At 58.0% G+C, this 23234-nt stretch overlaps 1 protein-coding gene across 1 annotated transcript in view; it reads right to left on the bottom strand.

The window, feature by feature from the left end:
- The window catches only part of LOC130241330 (period circadian protein homolog 2-like), a 44661-nt gene extending 44193 nt beyond the window's left edge, over window positions 1-468 (bottom strand). Inside the window, exon 1 of the mRNA XM_056473038.1 lies at window positions 126-468. Within this exon, the coding sequence (XP_056329013.1) occupies window positions 126-460 (335 nt within the window). The 5' untranslated portion in view covers window positions 461-468. The remainder of the gene's footprint in view (window positions 1-125) is intronic.
- Window positions 469-23234: the final 22766 nt, after the last annotated feature.

Below are 23234 nucleotides of genomic sequence, written 5' to 3'. Positions count from 1 at the left end.
GTGCTGTAATGTTGTATTGCGAGGTTCTCTTTTTGATTGGTAAAAAGTCCCACAAAAGGGAAGATGACTGGTTGAAGCACATAAATATTTTTATGTGACTTATTAATATGTTGAATTACCCTCACCTCTTGTTGCTCCCTGATGAAGTCATGATTGCAGAATCTTGTCTGTTTCTACTAGAACTGCCCACAGACTCATTTCCATTGGATTCATTACTGTTTGAGTCGTTACTGTGAGATTCTGTGCCACTTCCACTGGAGCCATTTCCACCCATCTCTATGTCCTCATCCATATGTGTTTGAGGTCTTGGAGAAGAGGGTGGATCACGACTGCTGTCATTCCACTTAAAGGCCCCGTCCATGCAGTGCAGGTGAGACATAGAGCCACACAGGGTCTCTGGTTCCATCTCTTCAGACATGCCTCTGTAAAGGCAGGCTTTCGGCTCTGTCTCACCTGACATGAACAAGGTTAGACTTTATATTTTAAGTCTCATGACTTCATTACATGTTGTAGCTGTGAAAAAAAGAAAAGTGGCAAGATAAGGTAAATTCATGCAGTTTTTTTTTTCAAAATTAATTAGAATCAAGTGAACAAAAGCACAACTTTTTGGGAAAATGACACAAATATCAATGATGAAAAATGGAAGTTCATGGACATTGTAAGATTGCGCATGTGCATCCTGAAAGCTCCACTTATTGTTTTATGTGGTATCCCAAAAGATTGTCCATTAGGGTTTTTTTTATTGTAGTAGTTGACAATAATTGTCTCTACTGACAAAAATACATCATTGTGTTTATCAAACGTGGTTCATTACGTTTTAATACAAAAAATTGTAATAAAACATGCTCAAAAACCTTTACAAAACATTTATCTAACTTTTGCAATTTATTTTGCATTATACAAAGTATAATTACGTTGGACATAAAAGTTACTGAAACTACATTCACCAGCCTCTTCATGTGCCTCTTAACTAATTTTATATAATTAACTAATTATATATAATTAACTAATAGATAGATAGATAGATAGATAGATAGATAGATAGATAGATAGATAGATGATGATGGATAGATAGATAGATAAGATAGGTAGATAGATAGATGGATAAAATACTGTATTTTGTTTTGTTTTTTCAAGGAAGCATGAAATGTCTTCGCAAACCTTCCATAAACAGGCCTATAGAATCTACTATTTAAATATTAAAATACTATTTTGTATTTCAAATACATGCATCATAAATACTGCCCATCCCTGTATATGTACTGTATGTACGTATGTATATGTATGTATGTATGTATGTATGTATGTATGTATGTATATATATATATATAATATCCGTCCAGAGCCTTGCTGAATCTATGGCACGAAATATTAAGCCATTTCTGGAGACTAACAGTCACTTGCTCTTTTAGAAATCAGTCCCACTCGTACGTGCCGGAATATAATGAATAATTATATATGCTCCTCGAATTTTGAAACCGAAAATGTCACAACTTTTAGCAAAACAAAAATCTGTAGCTTCTTATTGTCAATTACTTTCTGTTGTTGACTTCACTTTTGCCATGAAATAAAATGTTCCTGACATGTTATTCTTTTTCTTACACGTTAACTTTAAAAGCACATACGATGTGAAAGTAATATTGCTGTGATAAAAGCCAAACATGAAACTATTTGGAAATATTGTAGAGCTTTATAGATTAATTGTTTTCAGGCCAAGCTGCCAGCCCTATCCGCCTTTCTACATTCACACGACGCGTTGACCTCAATGCACTGCGAGGTACACTGACACAGTTATGTAAAATTCGTGCTACCAGTGACACAGTTCGTTTTAAGGTAATCGTAATTGACAGATTATAAGCAATACGACAAAACGCACATAATACTGTATGTATAAACAATGTTTTATAAAGGTTAGAAGAACTGAAAAAAGTATTAGAGTAGTATACAAAAACAGGCGAGCAAAAAAATGTCCGCGCATGCGCAGCACGTTACGTGTTATGCAACATTGTAACGCTGTTTTTAAGTAGTCTAATACCAAAATCCTGAAAATGCGCACTATGTCTATGTTTTACTCTTGGTGTTTTGTAGTACTAATGTTTTTCGGCTTACCTTTGTCTAAGTAAGACACGTAAAATCCTAGCATTATACCGGTCCCGATTGCCCCTGAAAGCAGTGGCTCACGCTCTGACCTCAATTTTAGCTCCTCCTCTACTATTTACTATTGGCTTCCACAAAAGAGTTCCCATGGAAACCACAACCGAGTGACGTCAATCTGCGCTCATTGGTGTATCGCTCCGCCAGTCTCTTTATATAAATCATCAAGGAGCCGCACGTGGAATCTCACGCTGATGTTATGATCGCGGAAAGTGGTTAATTAAATTTAAGACATCTGTAACATTACACTATGTCATATAAATAGACGATATAACTGCTCGCTATTCGGAGTATTAATCAACATCTAAATCAGCGAAAAACTGCAAACTTATAAAAAGCGATACATGTAAGTGTGTCAGAATACGTAACAATGTGCGTTCATGGGACTAATTTCTGCACTATCAAACTACAGTTAGAATTGTAAATATTTTGGATATTTTTACAGTTGCACCCTATTTTGTTATTTGAACTGATACGCTGTTGTGTAATGGCAATGGAGAGAAGTGCACAATGCTTGCTTTATTAAACAAGAAGTCTGATTGTGGAGAGTTGCCTAATCATTAATCAGCAAAAGAAAAAAATATAACATTAATTAGTTGATTTTAGAGATGCTACAAATCTTGCTTTTACATTCTTCCAACATGTAAGTTTTCATGTAAATCAGCTCTTTAGGGCAGTAACCTACATTTCTGTATTATTAATATTGTTGTTGTTGTTAACTTCCTAAATATTCGACTTTTCAGTTTTGCTTTTTGATTTATATTTAATTGTTTGTTTGTTTGTTTGTTTTTTTGTTGTTGTTGTTTTTATTGTATAAAAGCTCAGAAGTTAAAACCTTCCTTACACCCAGTGGCAGTTAGTTTAAATGGCACCCTGGGTGATCCACCCCATATAACTGGAAAACAATGTAAAGACACAACTGAAGTGATTTTCTAAGATCACTTAAGAAATGTTTTGCATGAATATTATTTATGACAATTCTATAAAATACAAAAAAAAAAAAAATGTTTTATAGAATTATCTATTGCCTTAGACCCAACACATGGCCGAGAGTTTATGTTGATAAAGTCCCTAAGAAATCAAATCTAACAATATGGTTTTGTTAGCTCACACTGCCAGTTTTGTGGTGAACAATTTATCTGTGCATGTCATTAAGAACAAAAGAATTGTTTGCCCTTCTAATCCTTAATTGAAATCTGAAAATGCACTTCCTGTTTGTTTTCAGTTAAATTATCAGATTATGTGATTTTGAGCTATTGGGCATGGCTAACATACTTAACCACGCTGGTTCAACTGTCAGTTTTGACCACAAACAGAAATGGTGAGCAGGCGGAGTCTGTTATGTTGTAATAACTCTTCTAAAACCCCCTTTCCTGATCTTTCAGAATGAAATGCCGACTTTACTACATCCATTCAGCCCACGATAGGAAAACCAAGCCATGCCCACTGTTTGTTTATTTAAATTCTGTTTCTCTAGGAACTGCATCACAATACGAAAAAAAAAATAATGATCGCAGTTCATTGGGACTTTAAATCTTACCTCCCTGACTCTTTATCCCCCCTTTCTGCTTCATAGCCATGCTTAGTCAAAATAAGACCATCATCATATTATAAACTTCAGTTTTGTCAACTTGCAAAACTTGCTAGGTGCCGACACCTCTACATAAAAGGCTGTTATTCCTAATCACAGCGCATGAGCGGTGCATATTTTATCAGTGTTCTGTAAACAAGCAGGATTCACACCGGGAGTGTGTGTGAGGCCATTTTTAGTTCGCATACGTCAGTTTGCTTTCACCAGTGTGGTTTCAATATTAAATTTTTCTCGTGCAAAAGACCTCAAATGTGAATGGCCCCTTATGTCTTTATTCTGTGATTACCACCTAAATTATTACACTTCCATAAAATAAATATTATTTTAAAGTTTTTACTGGGGCAGTTTTTTTTTTTTTTTGTGCACACCCCGTGCCGTCCCCAGCAAGATGCTGCCCTGGGCAATTGCTCATATTGCCCATGCCTGAATCTGCCACTGCAAACATCTACATGTAGATCTACCAATCTGGAAATGTTATAAAGCCATTTCTAAAGCTTTCTACCATCTACAAATGGCAAAAACATGGAACATGTGGTTGGCTGACCAAAGTTAGCGCAAGATTCCCCAATGATAACTCATCCAAGACGTCACAAAAACCCCACAACAACATCCAAAGAATTGCAGGCCTCACTTCCCTCAGTTAAGTTGAATATTGAGAGTGAATGACTCCACCATAAAAAATGTATATATATAAAAAAAAAACTGGGCAAAAATTATTTACATGGCTGAGTTCCCAGATGAAACCATTGCTGGCAAAAAGTACAAAAGCTTGTCTCAGTTTTGCCAGAAAATATCTTGATGAACCCCAGGACATTGGGGAAAATATTCTGTGAACTGACAAGACAAAAGTTAAACATTTTGGAAGGTGTGTGTCATAGAAGGAACACTGCTTTTGAGAAGAACAGCGTACCAATAATAAAATGTGGTTGTGGAAGTGTGATGGCATTTAAGCTGTTTTGCTACCTCAGGACCTGGAAGATTTGCTTTCATAAATGGAACCATGCATTCTGCTATGTACAAAAATATCCTAAAGGAGAATGTCTGGTGATCTGTTAGTGACCTCAAGCTGAAGCAAGACCATGATCCAAAGCACACAAGTCCACTTCTGAATGGCTGAAGTGGAGAACTTCAAAATGGAGACTTTGGAGTGATCTAGTTCTGACCTAAATCTAATGCCTCGTTTCCACTGAGTGATACGGGTCACCTTTATCAGGCTTGTGTCTTGACTGCCAAAATAATACCAATAGTACCTTTTTGGTAGGCATGGTGTACGACAAAGTTGCAGTTTGCATCATTCTAGCTTGAGGAACTGTCAAAGTAAAGCTATACTAGTCATTCACAAATCATTTACAAAGCAGATGCTACACATAAATAGGCTTGCTTAATGTTAATAACTAACATTGAACATGATTTGATAATAGCTGCAGATCAATGATAACACAAAATAACCAACTGTTGTCATATGCTCACACAAAAACACACGGATCACAGAATTATATTAAAAAAACATGTATTTATTTACAAAAAAAGCACTAACAACATGAACTAAAATATCAAACACAGTCAGCACAAGGAGATATGACAATACAATACCAAACAATGAACAAACTGAACTCAAAATACACAAGACATGATGTAGCTGCGGTCACACTGGGCTTTTCCTCCCATAGACTTCCATTCATACGCACGTGAATGCGTCAGACCGGAAACGCAGGGTCATGCATTAAGTTTCGCAGTTCGCTGCAGTGCAAAGTTCAAGCTTGGTGAACAATGACCTGCGAAATCGCATCACTTGACTGCGTGAGACCAATCGAGGATCAAAACACGACCTCTCTGGACAGAAATTTAAAACATGGAGCAAATCGCTCGCTTTTTTAATGTCTAAAAATCTTGTTTAATCGCACCTCTTTTCGCAGCGCCATACGACAGAATTTTGCACACACAAAGCCCAGTGTGACCGCAGCGTGTTGAACTCTGACCAGACCTGACCTGCGAAATCACATTACTTGACTGCATGAGACCAATCGATGATCGAGGCTGGACAAGGTGGTTTTTGCTAGTTTAGGCTGGTCAATTTTCCAGCCTTACCAGCTAAGACCAGGCTGCAAATGGCTGGAAACCAGCCTGGAAATGGCCAAAACTCCTCTAAAACCAGGCTGGTCAACCAGCTAAAACCAGCCAACAAGCTTAGGCTGGTTTAAGCTGTTGTTTCAGCAGGGTTACCTTTTAATACAACAAAGGCCAGTTCATTTATTTAATCTTCATACTGAACAGTGGCTCTAAATAGCCCTAAAACTTGAATGTTTTCATCTGTGTATGTCTTTAATTTGACTTCAGCTCTCTCCACATTAGCAAACGACTGCTTGTACGTTTAGTCTGAAATTATACTTACAGCAGTTCCTGTATAAAATTCCATCAGTAAATCCTGCTGATTTACATTAAAATTCAGTTTAACTTTTGTTTCGCTGAATCTGTCATGACACTAGACAGAGAGGATCCAATAGAAAGTAAGGGATCATCTGGAGGATTCTGATTAAGTCAGCTGATTCAATAGCACCCTGTCAACACAAAAAGTTACAAGCACACACCCTCGCACACGACAACACACATGGCATGACACATAACATACAAAAAGAAAACACAGACCCATAAAATGTGACAGAATCACTCAACGGAGAAAACTTTTCCAATTCTGGCTCTTCAATGTATATTTAAGCCGTCACATTGTGCTTACGCTCATGCATACTCTTATTTATATGTGACTTCTCCTTTACTCTGCACGCTTTCTATATATGGCTAATCTTTCCACATGTATGGCATTTAAAACTCTTAAAATACTATTCCTGTGCATTATCACTAGCCTTACAAAAATAACTGCAGTAAACTGAAGTAAACCGGCAGTACAACAGCAGTTAGACATATAACTGCAGTAAAATTAAGTACAATTGCAAAATTGCAATACAATGAAGTATACACACATTTCAAAAACAGTACAATAAAGTTCAACAGCAGTATAAGTTGCAGTAAACCTCTGTCAGGGACCCCTTAACTGGAGGGCAAGGAGGCCCTCTTGTGCCCAGACTGCAAGTCCAGGGAGAAAGGTTGGCTCCTGGGAAGCTTGCTGGGGACAGGGACCCCTTAGGTGGAGGGCAAGGGGGCCATCTGGGGACCAAACTGCAAGTCCAGGGAGATAGGTTGGCCCCTGGGAAGCTTGCTAAAGACAGGGACCCCATAGGTGGAGGGCAAGGGGGTCTTCTTGGGCCCAAACTGCAAGTCCAGGGACAGAGGTTGGCCCCTGGGTAGCTTGCTGGAGTCAGGGACCCCTTAGGTAAAGGGCAAGGGGGCCCTCTGGTGCCCAGAATGCAAGTCCAGGGAGAGGGGTTGGCCCCTGGGTAGCTTGCTGGGGTCAGGGACCCCTTAGGTGGAGGACAAGGGGGCCCTCTGGGTTCCCAGACTGCAAGTCCAGGGAGAGAGGTTGGACCCTGGGAAGCTTGCTGGGGACAGGGACCCTTTAGGTGGAGGGCAAAGGGGCCCTCTGGGGCCCAAACTGCAAGTCCAGGGAGCGAGGTTGCCCCTGGGGCAGCCTGCTGGGGTCACAGACCCTTCAGCTGGAGGACAAGGGGCCCTCCAGAGCCCAAACTGCCACCCAGGGACAGTAGCTGGCCCCTGGGGCAGCCTGCTGGGGTCACAGACCCTTCAGCTGGAGGACAAGGGGCCCTCCAAGAGCCCAAACTGCCACCCAGGGACAGTAGCTGGCCCCTGGGGCAGCCTGCTGGGGTCACAGACCCTTCAGCTGGAGGACAAGGGGCCCTCCAAGAGCCCAAACTGCCACCCAGGGACAGTAGCTGGCCCCTGGGGCAGCCTGCTGGGGTCACAGACCCTTCAGCTGGAGGACAAGGGGCCCTCCAAGAGCCCAAACTGCCACCCAGGGACAGTAGCTGGCCCCTGGGGCAGCCCTGCTGGGGTCACAGACCCTTCAGCTGGAGGACAAGGGGCCCTCCAAAGCCCAAACTGCCACCCAGGGACAGTAGCTGGCCCCTGGGGCAGCCTGCTGGGGTCACAGACCCTTCAGCTGGAGGACAAGGGGCCCTCCAAGAGCCCAAACTGCCACCCAGGGACAGTAGCTGGCCCCTGGGGCAGCCTGCTGGGGTCACAGACCCTTCAGCTGGAGGACAAGGGGCCCCCCAAGAGCCCAAACTGCCACCCAGGGACAGTAGCTGGCCCCTGGGGCAGCCTGCTGGGGTCACAGACCCTTCAGCTGGAGGACAAGGGGCCCTCCAAGAGCCCAAACTGCCACCCAGGGACAGTAGCTGCCCCCTGGGGCAGCCTGCTGGGGTCACAGACCCTTCAGCTGGAGGACAAGGGGCCCTCCAAGAGCCCAAACTGCCACCCAGGGACAGTAGCTGGCCCCTGGGGCAGCCTGCTGGGGTCACAGACCCTTCAGCTGGAGGACAAGGGGCCCCCCAAGAGCCCAAACTGCCACCCAGGGACAGTAGCTGGCCCCTGGGGCAGCCTGCTGGGGTCACAGACCCTTCAGCTGGAGGACAAGGGGCCCTCCAGAGCCCAAACTGCCACCCAGGGACAGTAGCTGGCCCCTGGGGCAGCCTGCTGGGGTCACAGACCCTTCAGCTGGAGGACAAGGGGCCCTCCAAGAGCCCAAACTGCCACCCAGGGACAGTAGCTGGCCCCTGGGGCAGCCTGCTGGGGTCACAGACCCTTCAGCTGGAGGACAAGGGGCCCTCCAGAGCCCAAACTGCCACCCAGGGACAGTAGCTGGCCCCTGGGGCAGCCTGCTGGGGTCACAGACCCTTCAGCTGGAGGACAAGGGGCCCTCCAAGAGCCCAAACTGCCACCCAGGGACAGTAGCTGGCCCCTGGGGCAGCCTGCTGGGGTCACAGACCCTTCAGCTGGAGGACAAGGGGCCCTCCAAGAGCCCAAACTGCCACCCAGGGACAGTAGCTGGCCCCTGGGGCAGCCTGCTGGGGTCACAGACCCTTCAGCTGGAGGACAAGGGGCCCTCCAAGAGCCCAAACTGCCACCCAGGGACAGTAGCTGGCCCCTGGGGCAGCCTGCTGGGGTCACAGACCCTTCAGCTGGAGGACAAGGGGCCCTCCAGAGCCCAAACTGCCACCCAGGGACAGTAGCTGGCCCCTGGGGCAGCCTGCTGGGGTCACAGACCCTTCAGCTGGAGGACAAGGGGCCCTCCAAGAGCCCAAACTGCCACCCAGGGACAGTAGCTGGCCCCTGGGGCAGCCTGCTGGGGTCACAGACCCTTCAGCTGGAGGACAAGGGGCCCTCCAGAGCCCAAACTGCCACCCAGGGACAGTAGCTGGCCCCTGGGGCAGCCTGCTGGGGTCACAGACCCTTCAGCTGGAGGACAAGGGGCCCTCCAAGAGCCCAAACTGCCACCCAGGGACAGTAGCTGGCCCCTGGGGCAGCCTGCTGGGGTCACAGACCCTTCAGCTGGAGGACAAGGGGCCCCCCAAGAGCCCAAACTGCCACCCAGGGACAGTAGCTGGCCCCTGGGGCAGCCTGCTGGGGTCACAGACCCTTCAGCTGGAGGACAAGGGGCCCCCCAAGAGCCCAAACTGCCACCCAGGGACAGTAGCTGGCCCCTGGGGCAGCCTGCTGGGGTCACAGACCCTTCAGCTGGAGGACAAGGGGCCCTCCAAAGCCCAAACTGCCACCCAGGGACAGTAGCTGGCCCCTGGGGCAGCCTGCTGGGGTCACAGACCCTTCAGCTGGAGGACAAGGGGCCCCCCCAGAGCCCAAACTGCCACCCAGGGACAGTAGCTGGCCCCTGGGGCAGCCTGCTGGGGTCACAGACCCTTCAGCTGGAGGACAAGGGGCCCTCCAAAGCCCAAACTGCCACCCAGGGACAGTAGCTGGCCCCTGGGGCAGCCTGCTGGGGTCACAGACCCTTCAGCTGGAGGACAAGGGGCCCTCCAAGAGCCCAAACTGCCACCCAGGGACAGTAGCTGGCCCCTGGGGCAGCCTGCTGGGGTCACAGACCCTTCAGCTGGAGGACAAGGGGCCCTCCAAGAGCCCAAACTGCCACCCAGGGACAGTAGCTGGCCCCTGGGGCAGCCTGCTGGGGTCACAGACCCTTCAGCTGGAGGACAAGGGGCCCTCCAAGAGCCCAAACTGCCACCCAGGGACAGTAGCTGGCCCCTGGGGCAGCCTGCTGGGGTCACAGACCCTTCAGCTGGAGGACAAGGGGCCCTCCAAGAGCCCAAACTGCCACCCAGGGACAGTAGCTGGCCCCTGGGGCAGCCTACTGGGGTCACAGACCCTTCAGCTGGAGGACAAGGGGCCCTCCAAGAGCCCAAACTGCCACCCAGGGACAGTAGCTGGCCCCTGGGGCAGCCTGCTGGGGTCACAGACCCTTCAGCTGGAGGACAAGGGGCCCTCCAAGAGCCCAAACTGCCACCCAGGGACAGTAGCTGGCCCCTGGGGCAGCCTGCTGGGGTCACAGACCCTTCAGCTGGAGGACAAGGGGCCCTCCAAGAGCCCAAACTGCCACCCAGGGACAGTAGCTGGCCCCTGGGGCAGCCTGCTGGGGTCACAGACCCTTCAGCTGGAGGACAAGGGGCCCTCCAGAGCCCAAACTGCCACCCAGGGACAGTAGCTGGCCCCTGGGGCAGCCTGCTGGGGTCACAGACCCTTCAGCTGGAGGACAAGGGGCCCCCCAAGAGCCCAAACTGCCACCCAGGGACAGTAGCTGGCCCCTGGGGCAGCCTGCTGGGGTCACAGACCCTTCAGCTGGAGGACAAGGGGCCCTCCAAGAGCCCAAACTGCCACCCAGGGACAGTAGCTGGCCCCTGGGGCAGCCTGCTGGGGTCACAGACCCTTCAGCTGGAGGACAAGGGGCCCTCCAGAGCCCAAACTGCCACCCAGGGACAGTAGCTGGCCCCTGGGGCAGCCTGCTGGGGTCACAGACCCTTCAGCTGGAGGACAAGGGGCCCTCCAAGAGCCCAAACTGCCACCCAGGGACAGTAGCTGGCCCCTGGGGCAGCCTGCTGGGGTCACAGACCCTTCAGCTGGAGGACAAGGGGCCCTCCAAGAGCCCAAACTGCCACCCAGGGACAGTAGCTGGCCCCTGGGGCAGCCCTGCTGGGGTCACAGACCCTTCAGCTGGAGGACAAGGGGCCCTCAAGAGCCCAAACTGCCACCCAGGGACAGTAGCTGGCCCCTGGGGCAGCCTGCTGGGGTCACAGACCCTTCAGCTGGAGGACAAGGGGCCCTCCAAGAGCCCAAACTGCCACCCAGGGACAGTAGCTGGCCCCTGGGGCAGCCCACTGGGGTCACAGACCCTTCAGCTGGAGGACAAGGGGCCCTCCAAGAGCCCAAACTGCCACCCAGGGACAGTAGCTGGCCCCTGGGGCAGCCTACTGGGGTCACAGACCCTTCAGCTGGAGGACAAGGGGCCCTCCAGAGCCCAAACTGCCACCCAGGGACAGTAGCTGGCCCCTGGGGCAGCCTGCTGGGGTCACAGACCCTTCAGCTGGAGGACAAGGGGCCCCCAAGAGCCCAAACTGCCACCCAGGGACAGTAGCTGGCCCCTGGGGCAGCCTGCTGGGGTCACAGACCCTTCAGCTGGAGGACAAGGGGCCCTCCAAGAGCCCAAACTGCCACCCAGGGACAGTAGCTGGCCCCTGGGGCAGCCTGCTGGGGTCACAGACCCTTCAGCTGGAGGACAAGGGGCCCTCCAAGAGCCCAAACTGCCACCCAGGGACAGTAGCTGGCCCCTGGGGCAGCCTGCTGGGGTCACAGACCCTTCAGCTGGAGGACAAGGGGCCCTCAAGAGCCCAAACTGCCACCCAGGGACAGTAGCTGGCCCCTGGGGCAGCCTGCTGGGGTCACAGACCCTTCAGCTGGAGGACAAGGGGCCCTCCAAGAGCCCAAACTGCCACCCAGGGACAGTAGCTGGCCCCTGGGGCAGCCTGCTGGGGTCACAGACCCTTCAGCTGGAGGACAAGGGGCCCTCCAAGAGCCCAAACTGCCACCCAGGGACAGTAGCTGGCCCCTGGGGCAGCCTGCTGGGGTCACAGACCCTTCAGCTGGAGGACAAGGGGCCCTCCAAGAGCCCAAACTGCCACCCAGGGACAGTAGCTGGCCCCTGGGGCAGCCTGCTGGGGTCACAGACCCTTCAGCTGGAGGACAAGGGGCCCCCAAGAGCCCAAACTGCCACCCAGGGACAGTAGCTGGCCCCTGGGGCAGCCCTACTGGGGTCACAGACCCTTCAGCTGGAGGACAAGGGGCCCTCCAGAGCCCAAACTGCCACCCAGGGACAGTAGCTGGCCCCTGGGGCAGCCTGCTGGGGTCACAGACCCTTCAGCTGGAGGACAAGGGGCCCTCCAGAGCCCAAACTGCCACCCAGGGACAGTAGCTGGCCCCTGGGGCAGCCTGCTGGGGTCACAGACCCTTCAGCTGGAGGACAAGGGGCCCTCCAAGAGCCCAAACTGCCACCCAGGGACAGTAGCTGGCCCCTGGGGCAGCCTGCTGGGGTCACAGACCCTTCAGCTGGAGGACAAGGGGCCCTCCAAGAGCCCAAACTGCCACCCAGGGACAGTAGCTGGCCCCTGGGGCAGCCTGCTGGGGTCACAGACCCTTCAGCTGGAGGACAAGGGGCCCCCAAGAGCCCAAACTGCCACCCAGGGACAGTAGCTGGCCCCTGGGGCAGCCTACTGGGGTCACAGACCCTTCAGCTGGAGGACAAGGGGCCCTCCAAGAGCCCAAACTGCCACCCAGGGACAGTAGCTGGCCCCTGGGGCAGCCTGCTGGGGTCACAGACCCTTCAGCTGGAGGACAAGGGGCCCTCCAAAGCCCAAACTGCCACCCAGGGACAGTAGCTGGCCCCTGGGGCAGCCTGCTGGGGTCACAGACCCTTCAGCTGGAGGACAAGGGGCCCTCCAAGAGCCCAAACTGCCACCCAGGGACAGTAGCTGGCCCCTGGGGCAGCCTGCTGGGGTCACAGACCCTTCAGCTGGAGGACAAGGGGCCCCCCAAGAGCCCAAACTGCCACCCAGGGACAGTAGCTGGCCCCTGGGGCAGCCTGCTGGGGTCACAGACCCTTCAGCTGGAGGACAAGGGGCCCTCCAGAGCCCAAACTGCCACCCAGGGACAGTAGCTGGCCCCTGGGGCAGCCTGCTGGGGTCACAGACCCTTCAGCTGGAGGACAAGGGGCCCTCAAGAGCCCAAACTGCCACCCAGGGACAGTAGCTGGCCCCTGGGGCAGCCTGCTGGGGTCACAGACCCTTCAGCTGGAGGACAAGGGGCCCTCCAGAGCCCAAACTGCCACCCAGGGACAGTAGCTGGCCCCTGGGGCAGCCTGCTGGGGTCACAGACCCTTCAGCTGGAGGACAAGGGGCCCTCCAAGAGCCCAAACTGCCACCCAGGGACAGTAGCTGGCCCCTGGGGCAGCCTGCTGGGGTCACAGACCCTTCAGCTGGAGGACAAGGGGCCCTCAAGAGCCCAAACTGCCACCCAGGGACAGTAGCTGGCCCCTGGGGCAGCCTGCTGGGGTCACAGACCCTTCAGCTGGAGGACAAGGGGCCCCCAAGAGCCCAAACTGCCACCCAGGGACAGTAGCTGGCCCCTGGGGCAGCCTGCTGGGGTCACAGACCCTTCAGCTGGAGGACAAGGGGCCCTCCAAGAGCCCAAACTGCCACCCAGGGACAGTAGCTGGCCCCTGGGGCAGCCTGCTGGGGTCACAGACCCTTCAGCTGGAGGACAAGGGGCCCCCCAAGAGCCCAAACTGCCACCCAGGGACAGTAGCTGGCCCCTGGGGCAGCCTGCTGGGGTCACAGACCCTTCAGCTGGAGGACAAGGGGCCCTCCAAGAGCCCAAACTGCCACCCAGGGACAGTAGCTGGCCCCTGGGGCAGCCTGCTGGGGTCACAGACCCTTCAGCTGGAGGACAAGGGGCCCTCCAAGAGCCCAAACTGCCACCCAGGGACAGTAGCTGGCCCCTGGGGCAGCCTGCTGGGGTCACAGACCCTTCAGCTGGAGGACAAGGGGCCCTCCAAGAGCCCAAACTGCCACCCAGGGACAGTAGCTGGCCCCTGGGGCAGCCTGCTGGGGTCACAGACCCTTCAGCTGGAGGACAAGGGGCCCTCAAGAGCCCAAACTGCCACCCAGGGACAGTAGCTGGCCCCTGGGGCAGCCTACTGGGGTCACAGACCCTTCAGCTGGAGGACAAGGGGCCCTCAAGAGCCCAAACTGCCACCCAGGGACAGTAGCTGGCCCCTGGGGCAGCCTGCTGGGGTCACAGACCCTTCAGCTGGAGGACAAGGGGCCCTCAAGAGCCCAAACTGCCACCCAGGGACAGTAGCTGGCCCCTGGGGCAGCCTGCTGGGGTCACAGACCCTTCAGCTGGAGGACAAGGGGCCCTCCAAGAGCCCAAACTGCCACCCAGGGACAGTAGCTGGCCCCTGGGGCAGCCTGCTGGGGTCACAGACCCTTCAGCTGGAGGACAAGGGGCCCTCCAGAGCCCAAACTGCCACCCAGGGACAGTAGCTGGCCCCTGGGGCAGCCTGCTGGGGTCACAGACCCTTCAGCTGGAGGACAAGGGGCCCTCCAAGAGCCCAAACTGCCACCCAGGGACAGTAGCTGGCCCCTGGGGCAGCCTGCTGGGGTCACAGACCCTTCAGCTGGAGGACAAGGGGCCCTCCAAGAGCCCAAACTGCCACCCAGGGACAGTAGCTGGCCCCTGGGGCAGCCTGCTGGGGTCACAGACCCTTCAGCTGGAGGACAAGGGGCCCTCCAGAGCCCAAACTGCCACCCAGGGACAGTAGCTGGCCCCTGGGGCAGCCTGCTGGGGTCACAGACCCTTCAGCTGGAGGACAAGGGGCCCTCCAGAGCCCAAACTGCCACCCAGGGACAGTAGCTGGCCCCTGGGGCAGCCTGCTGGGGTCACAGACCCTTCAGCTGGAGGACAAGGGGCCCTCCAGAGCCCAAACTGCCACCCAGGGACAGTAGCTGGCCCCTGGGGCAGCCTGCTGGGGTCACAGACCCTTCAGCTGGAGGACAAGGGGCCCTCCAGAGCCCAAACTGCCACCCAGGGACAGTAGCTGGCCCCTGGGGCAGCCTGCTGGGGTCACAGACCCTTCAGCTGGAGGACAAGGGGCCCCCAAGAGCCCAAACTGCCACCCAGGGACAGTAGCTGGCCCCTGGGGCAGCCCTGCTGGGGTCACAGACCCTTCAGCTGGAGGACAAGGGGCCCTCCAGAGCCCAAACTGCCACCCAGGGACAGTAGCTGGCCCCTGGGGCAGCCTGCTGGGGTCACAGACCCTTCAGCTGGAGGACAAGGGGCCCCCAAGAGCCCAAACTGCCACCCAGGGACAGTAGCTGGCCCCTGGGGCAGCCTGCTGGGGTCACAGACCCTTCAGCTGGAGGACAAGGGGCCCTCCAAGAGCCCAAACTGCCACCCAGGGACAGTAGCTGGCCCCTGGGGCAGCCTGCTGGGGTCACAGACCCTTCAGCTGGAGGACAAGGGGCCCCCAAGAGCCCAAACTGCCACCCAGGGACAGTAGCTGGCCCCTGGGGCAGCCTGCTGGGGTCACAGACCCTTCAGCTGGAGGACAAGGGGCCCTCCAAGAGCCCAAACTGCCACCCAGGGACAGTAGCTGGCCCCTGGGGCAGCCTGCTGGGGTCACAGACCCTTCAGCTGGAGGACAAGGGGCCCTCCAGAGCCCAAACTGCCACCCAGGGACAGTAGCTGGCCCCTGGGGCAGCCTGCTGGGGTCACAGACCCTTCAGCTGGAGGACAAGGGGCCCTCCAAGAGCCCAAACTGCCACCCAGGGACAGTAGCTGGCCCCTGGGGCAGCCTGCTGGGGTCACAGACCCTTCAGCTGGAGGACAAGGGGCCCCCAAGAGCCCAAACTGCCACCCAGGGACAGTAGCTGGCCCCTGGGGCAGCCTGCTGGGGTCACAGACCCTTCAGCTGGAGGACAAGGGGCCCTCCAAGAGCCCAAACTGCCACCCAGGGACAGTAGCTGGCCCCTGGGGCAGCCTGCTGGGGTCACAGACCCTTCAGCTGGAGGACAAGGGGCCCTCAAGAGCCCAAACTGCCACCCAGGGACAGTAGCTGGCCCCTGGGGCAGCCTGCTGGGGTCACAGACCCTTCAGCTGGAGGACAAGGGGCCCTCCAAGAGCCCAAACTGCCACCCAGGGACAGTAGCTGGCCCCTGGGGCAGCCTGCTGGGGTCACAGACCCTTCAGCTGGAGGACAAGGGGCCCCCCAAGAGCCCAAACTGCCACCCAGGGACAGTAGCTGGCCCCTGGGGCAGCCTGCTGGGGTCACAGACCCTTCAGCTGGAGGACAAGGGGCCCTCCAAGAGCCCAAACTGCCACCCAGGGACAGTAGCTGGCCCCTGGGGCAGCCTGCTGGGGTCACAGACCCTTCAGCTGGAGGACAAGGGGCCCTCCAAGAGCCCAAACTGCCACCCAGGGACAGTAGCTGGCCCCTGGGGCAGCCTGCTGGGGTCACAGACCCTTCAGCTGGAGGACAAGGGGCCCTCAAGAGCCCAAACTGCCACCCAGGGACAGTAGCTGGCCCCTGGGGCAGCCTGCTGGGGTCACAGACCCTTCAGCTGGAGGACAAGGGGCCCTCCAAGAGCCCAAACTGCCACCCAGGGACAGTAGCTGGCCCCTGGGGCAGCCTGCTGGGGTCACAGACCCTTCAGCTGGAGGACAAGGGGCCCTCCAAGAGCCCAAACTGCCACCCAGGGACAGTAGCTGGCCCCTGGGGCAGCCTGCTGGGGTCACAGACCCTTCAGCTGGAGGACAAGGGGCCCCCAAGAGCCCAAACTGCCACCCAGGGACAGTAGCTGGCCCCTGGGGCAGCCACTGGGGTCACAGACCCTTCAGCTGGAGGACAAGGGGCCCTCAAGAGCCCAAACTGCCACCCAGGGACAGTAGCTGGCCCCTGGGGCAGCCTGCTGGGGTCACAGACCCTTCAGCTGGAGGACAAGGGGCCCTCCAGAGCCCAAACTGCCACCCAGGGACAGTAGCTGGCCCCTGGGGCAGCCTGCTGGGGTCACAGACCCTTCAGCTGGAGGACAAGGGGCCCTCCAGAGCCCAAACTGCCACCCAGGGACAGTAGCTGGCCCCTGGGGCAGCCTGCTGGGGTCACAGACCCTTCAGCTGGAGGACAAGGGGCCCCCAAGAGCCCAAACTGCCACCCAGGGACAGTAGCTGGCCCCTGGGGCAGCCTGCTGGGGTCACAGACCCTTCAGCTGGAGGACAAGGGGCCCTCAAGAGCCCAAACTGCCACCCAGGGACAGTAGCTGGCCCCTGGGGCAGCCTGCTGGGGTCACAGACCCTTCAGCTGGAGGACAAGGGGCCCTCAAGAGCCCAAACTGCCACCCAGGGACAGTAGCTGGCCCCTGGGGCAGCCTGCTGGGGTCACAGACCCTTCAGCTGGAGGACAAGGGGCCCTCCAAGAGCCCAAACTGCCACCCAGGGACAGTAGCTGGCCCCTGGGGCAGCCTGCTGGGGTCACAGACCCTTCAGCTGGAGGACAAGGGGCCCTCCAAGAGCCCAAACTGCCACCCAGGGACAGTAGCTGGCCCCTGGGGCAGCCTGCTGGGGTCACAGACCCTTCAGCTGGAGGACAAGGGGCCCCTCAAGAGCCCAAACTGCCACCCAGGGACAGTAGCTGGCCCCTGGGGCAGCCTGCTGGGGTCACAGACCCTTCAGCTGGAGGACAAGGGGCCCTCCAGAGCCCAAACTGCCACCCAGGGACAGTAGCTGGCCCCTGGGGCAGCCTGCTGGGGTCACAGACCCTTCAGCTGGAGGACAAGGGGCCCTCCAAGAGCCCAAACTGCCACCCAGGGACAGTAGCTGGCCCCTGGGGCAGCCTGCTGGGGTCACAGACCCTTCAGCTGGAGGACAAGGGGCCCTCCAAGAGCCCAAACTGCCACCCAGGGACAGTAGCTGGCCCCTGGGGCAGCCTGCTGGGGTCACAGACCCTTCAGCTGGAGGACAAGGGGCCCTCAAGAGCCCAAACTGCCACCCAGGGACAGTAGCTGGCCCCTGGGGCAGCCTGCTGGGGTCACAGACCCTTCAGCTGGAGGACAAGGGGCCCCCAAGAGCCCAAACTGCCACCCAGGGACAGTAGCTGGCCCCTGGGGCAGCCTGCTGGGGTCACAGACCCTTCAGCTGGAGGACAAGGGGCCCTCCAAGAGCCCAAACTGCCACCCAGGGACAGTAGCTGGCCCCTGGGGCAGCCTGCTGGGGTCACAGACCCTTCAGCTGGAGGACAAGGGGCCCTCCAAGAGCCCAAACTGCCACCCAGGGACAGTAGCTGGCCCCTGGGGCAGCCTGCTGGGGTCACAGACCCTTCAGCTGGAGGACAAGGGGCCCCCAAGAGCCCAAACTGCCACCCAGGGACAGTAGCTGGCCCCTGGGGCAGCCTGCTGGGGTCACAGACCCTTCAGCTGGAGGACAAGGGGCCCTCCAAGAGCCCAAACTGCCACCCAGGGACAGTAGCTGGCCCCTGGGGCAGCCTGCTGGGGTCACAGACCCTTCAGCTGGAGGACAAGGGGCCCTCCAGAGCCCAAACTGCCACCCAGGGACAGTAGCTGGCCCCTGGGGCAGCCTGCTGGGGTCACAGACCCTTCAGCTGGAGGACAAGGGGCCCCCAAGAGCCCAAACTGCCACCCAGGGACAGTAGCTGGCCCCTGGGGCAGCCTGCTGGGGTCACAGACCCTTCAGCTGGAGGACAAGGGGCCCTCCAAGAGCCCAAACTGCCACCCAGGGACAGTAGCTGGCCCCTGGGGCAGCCTGCTGGGGTCACAGACCCTTCAGCTGGAGGACAAGGGGCCCCCAAGAGCCCAAACTGCCACCCAGGGACAGTAGCTGGCCCCTGGGGCAGCCTGCTGGGGTCACAGACCCTTCAGCTGGAGGACAAGGGGCCCTCCAAGAGCCCAAACTGCCACCCAGGGACAGTAGCTGGCCCCTGGGGCAGCCTGCTGGGGTCACAGACCCTTCAGCTGGAGGACAAGGGGCCCCCAAGAGCCCAAACTGCCACCCAGGGACAGTAGCTGGCCCCTGGGGCAGCCTGCTGGGGTCACAGACCCTTCAGCTGGAGGACAAGGGGCCCTCCAGAGCCCAAACTGCCACCCAGGGACAGTAGCTGGCCCCTGGGGCAGCCTGCTGGGGTCACAGACCCTTCAGCTGGAGGACAAGGGGCCCCCAAGAGCCCAAACTGCCACCCAGGGACAGTAGCTGGCCCCTGGGGCAGCCTGCTGGGGTCACAGACCCTTCAGCTGGAGGACAAGGGGCCCTCCAAGAGCCCAAACTGCCACCCAGGGACAGTAGCTGGCCCCTGGGGCAGCCTGCTGGGGTCACAGACCCTTCAGCTGGAGGACAAGGGGCCCTCCAAGAGCCCAAACTGCCACCCAGGGACAGTAGCTGGCCCCTGGGGCAGCCTGCTGGGGTCACAGACCCTTCAGCTGGAGGACAAGGGGCCCTCCAAGAGCCCAAACTGCCACCCAGGGACAGTAGCTGGCCCCTGGGGCAGCCTGCTGGGGTCACAGACCCTTCAGCTGGAGGACAAGGGGCCCTCCAAGAGCCCAAACTGCCACCCAGGGACAGTAGCTGGCCCCTGGGGCAGCCTGCTGGGGTCACAGACCCTTCAGCTGGAGGACAAGGGGCCCTCCAGAGCCCAAACTGCCACCCAGGGACAGTAGCTGGCCCCTGGGGCAGCCTGCTGGGGTCACAGACCCTTCAGCTGGAGGACAAGGGGCCCTCCAAGAGCCCAAACTGCCACCCAGGGACAGTAGCTGGCCCCTGGGGCAGCCTGCTGGGGTCACAGACCCTTCAGCTGGAGGACAAGGGGCCCTCCAGAGCCCAAACTGCCACCCAGGGACAGTAGCTGGCCCCTGGGGCAGCCTGCTGGGGTCACAGACCCTTCAGCTGGAGGACAAGGGGCCCTCCAAGAGCCCAAACTGCCACCCAGGGACAGTAGCTGGCCCCTGGGGCAGCCTGCTGGGGTCACAGACCCTTCAGCTGGAGGACAAGGGGCCCTCCAAGAGCCCAAACTGCCACCCAGGGACAGTAGCTGGCCCCTGGGGCAGCCTGCTGGGGTCACAGACCCTTCAGCTGGAGGACAAGGGGCCCTCCAGAGCCCAAACTGCCACCCAGGGACAGTAGCTGGCCCCTGGGGCAGCCTGCTGGGGTCACAGACCCTTCAGCTGGAGGACAAGGGGCCCTCCAAGAGCCCAAACTGCCACCCAGGGACAGTAGCTGGCCCCTGGGGCAGCCTGCTGGGGTCACAGACCCTTCAGCTGGAGGACAAGGGGCCCTCCAAGAGCCCAAACTGCCACCCAGGGACAGTAGCTGGCCCCTGGGGCAGCCTGCTGGGGTCACAGACCCTTCAGCTGGAGGACAAGGGGCCCTCCAAGAGCCCAAACTGCCACCCAGGGACAGTAGCTGGCCCCTGGGGCAGCCTGCTGGGGTCACAGACCCTTCAGCTGGAGGACAAGGGGCCCTCCAAGAGCCCAAACTGCCACCCAGGGACAGTAGCTGGCCCCTGGGGCAGCCTGCTGGGGTCACAGACCCTTCAGCTGGAGGACAAGGGGCCCCCAAGAGCCCAAACTGCCACCCAGGGACAGTAGCTGGCCCCTGGGGCAGCCTGCTGGGGTCACAGACCCTTCAGCTGGAGGACAAGGGGCCCTCCAGAGCCCAAACTGCCACCCAGGGACAGTAGCTGGCCCCTGGGGCAGCCTGCTGGGGTCACAGACCCTTCAGCTGGAGGACAAGGGGCCCCCAAGAGCCCAAACTGCCACCCAGGGACAGTAGCTGGCCCCTGGGGCAGCCTGCTGGGGTCACAGACCCTTCAGCTGGAGGACAAGGGGCCCTCCAAGAGCCCAAACTGCCACCCAGGGACAGTAGCTGGCCCCTGGGGCAGCCTGCTGGGGTCACAGACCCTTCAGCTGGAGGACAAGGGGCCCTCCAAGAGCCCAAACTGCCACCCAGGGACAGTAGCTGGCCCCTGGGGCAGCCTGCTGGGGTCACAGACCCTTCAGCTGGAGGACAAGGGGCCCCCAAGAGCCCAAACTGCCACCCAGGGACAGTAGCTGGCCCCTGGGGCAGCCTGCTGGGGTCACAGACCCTTCAGCTGGAGGACAAGGGGCCCTCCAAGAGCCCAAACTGCCACCCAGGGACAGTAGCTGGCCCCTGGGGCAGCCTGCTGGGGTCACAGACCCTTCAGCTGGAGGACAAGGGGCCCCCAAGAGCCCAAACTGCCACCCAGGGACAGTAGCTGGCCCCTGGGGCAGCCTGCTGGGGTCACAGACCCTTCAGCTGGAGGACAAGGGGCCCTCCAGAGCCCAAACTGCCACCCAGGGACAGTAGCTGGCCCCTGGGGCAGCCTGCTGGGGTCACAGACCCTTCAGCTGGAGGACAAGGGGCCCCCAAGAGCCCAAACTGCCACCCAGGGACAGTAGCTGGCCCCTGGGGCAGCCTGCTGGGGTCACAGACCCTTCAGCTGGAGGACAAGGGGCCCTCCAAGAGCCCAAACTGCCACCCAGGGACAGTAGCTGGCCCCTGGGGCAGCCTGCTGGGGTCACAGACCCTTCAGCTGGAGGACAAGGGGCCCTCCAGAGCCCAAACTGCCACCCAGGGACAGTAGCTGGCCCCTGGGGCAGCCTGCTGGGGTCACAGACCCTTCAGCTGGAGGACAAGGGGCCCTCCAAGAGCCCAAACTGCCACCCAGGGACAGTAGCTGGCCCCTGGGGCAGCCTGCTGGGGTCACAGACCCTTCAGCTGGAGGACAAGGGGCCCTCCAAGAGCCCAAACTGCCACCCAGGGACAGTAGCTGGCCCCTGGGGCAGCCTGCTGGGGTCACAGACCCTTCAGCTGGAGGACAAGGGGCCCCCAAGAGCCCAAACTGCCACCCAGGGACAGTAGCTGGCCCCTGGGGCAGCCTGCTGGGGTCACAGACCCTTCAGCTGGAGGACAAGGGGCCCTCCAAGAGCCCAAACTGCCACCCAGGGACAGTAGCTGGCCCCTGGGGCAGCCTGCTGGGGTCACAGACCCTTCAGCTGGAGGACAAGGGGCCCCCAAGAGCCCAAACTGCCACCCAGGGACAGTAGCTGGCCCCTGGGGCAGCCTGCTGGGGTCACAGACCCTTCAGCTGGAGGACAAGGGGCCCTCCAAGAGCCCAAACTGCCACCCAGGGACAGTAGCTGGCCCCTGGGGCAGCCTGCTGGGGTCACAGACCCTTCAGCTGGAGGACAAGGGGCCCTCCAGAGCCCAAACTGCCACCCAGGGACAGTAGCTGGCCCCTGGGGCAGCCTGCTGGGGTCACAGACCCTTCAGCTGGAGGACAAGGGGCCCCCAAGAGCCCAAACTGCCACCCAGGGACAGTAGCTGGCCCCTGGGGCAGCCTGCTGGGGTCACAGACCCTTCAGCTGGAGGACAAGGGGCCCTCCAAGAGCCCAAACTGCCACCCAGGGACAGTAGCTGGCCCCTGGGGCAGCCTGCTGGGGTCACAGACCCTTCAGCTGGAGGACAAGGGGCCCCCAAGAGCCCAAACTGCCACCCAGGGACAGTAGCTGGCCCCTGGGGCAGCCTGCTGGGGTCACAGACCCTTCAGCTGGAGGACAAGGGGCCCTCCAAGAGCCCAAACTGCCACCCAGGGACAGTAGCTGGCCCCTGGGGCAGCCTGCTGGGGTCACAGACCCTTCAGCTGGAGGACAAGGGGCCCCCAAGAGCCCAAACTGCCACCCAGGGACAGTAGCTGGCCCCTGGGGCAGCCTGCTGGGGTCACAGACCCTTCAGCTGGAGGACAAGGGGCCCTCAAGAGCCCAAACTGCCACCCAGGGACAGTAGCTGGCCCCTGGGGCAGCCTGCTGGGGTCACAGACCCTTCAGCTGGAGGACAAGGGGCCCTCCAAGAGCCCAAACTGCCACCCAGGGACAGTAGCTGGCCCCTGGGGCAGCCTGCTGGGGTCACAGACCCTTCAGCTGGAGGACAAGGGGCCCTCCAAGAGCCCAAACTGCCACCCAGGGACAGTAGCTGGCCCCTGGGGCAGCCTGCTGGGGTCACAGACCCTTCAGCTGGAGGACAAGGGGCCCTCAAGAGCCCAAACTGCCACCCAGGGACAGTAGCTGGCCCCTGGGGCAGCCTGCTGGGGTCACAGACCCTTCAGCTGGAGGACAAGGGGCCCTCCAAGAGCCCAAACTGCCACCCAGGGACAGTAGCTGGCCCCTGGGGCAGCCTGCTGGGGTCACAGACCCTTCAGCTGGAGGACAAGGGGCCCCCAAGAGCCCAAACTGCCACCCAGGGACAGTAGCTGGCCCCTGGGGCAGCCTGCTGGGGTCACAGACCCTTCAGCTGGAGGACAAGGGGCCCTCCAAGAGCCCAAACTGCCACCCAGGGACAGTAGCTGGCCCCTGGGGCAGCCTGCTGGGGTCACAGACCCTTCAGCTGGAGGACAAGGGGCCCTCCAAGAGCCCAAACTGCCACCCAGGGACAGTAG

Source organism: Danio aesculapii, chromosome 15 (assembly GCF_903798145.1).
Source record: "Danio aesculapii chromosome 15, fDanAes4.1, whole genome shotgun sequence".
NCBI classification, from domain to species: domain Eukaryota; kingdom Metazoa; phylum Chordata; class Actinopteri; order Cypriniformes; family Danionidae; genus Danio; species Danio aesculapii.
Note: the sequence above shows the minus strand (reverse complement) of the source record. Positions and strands in the feature narration are given on the sequence as shown.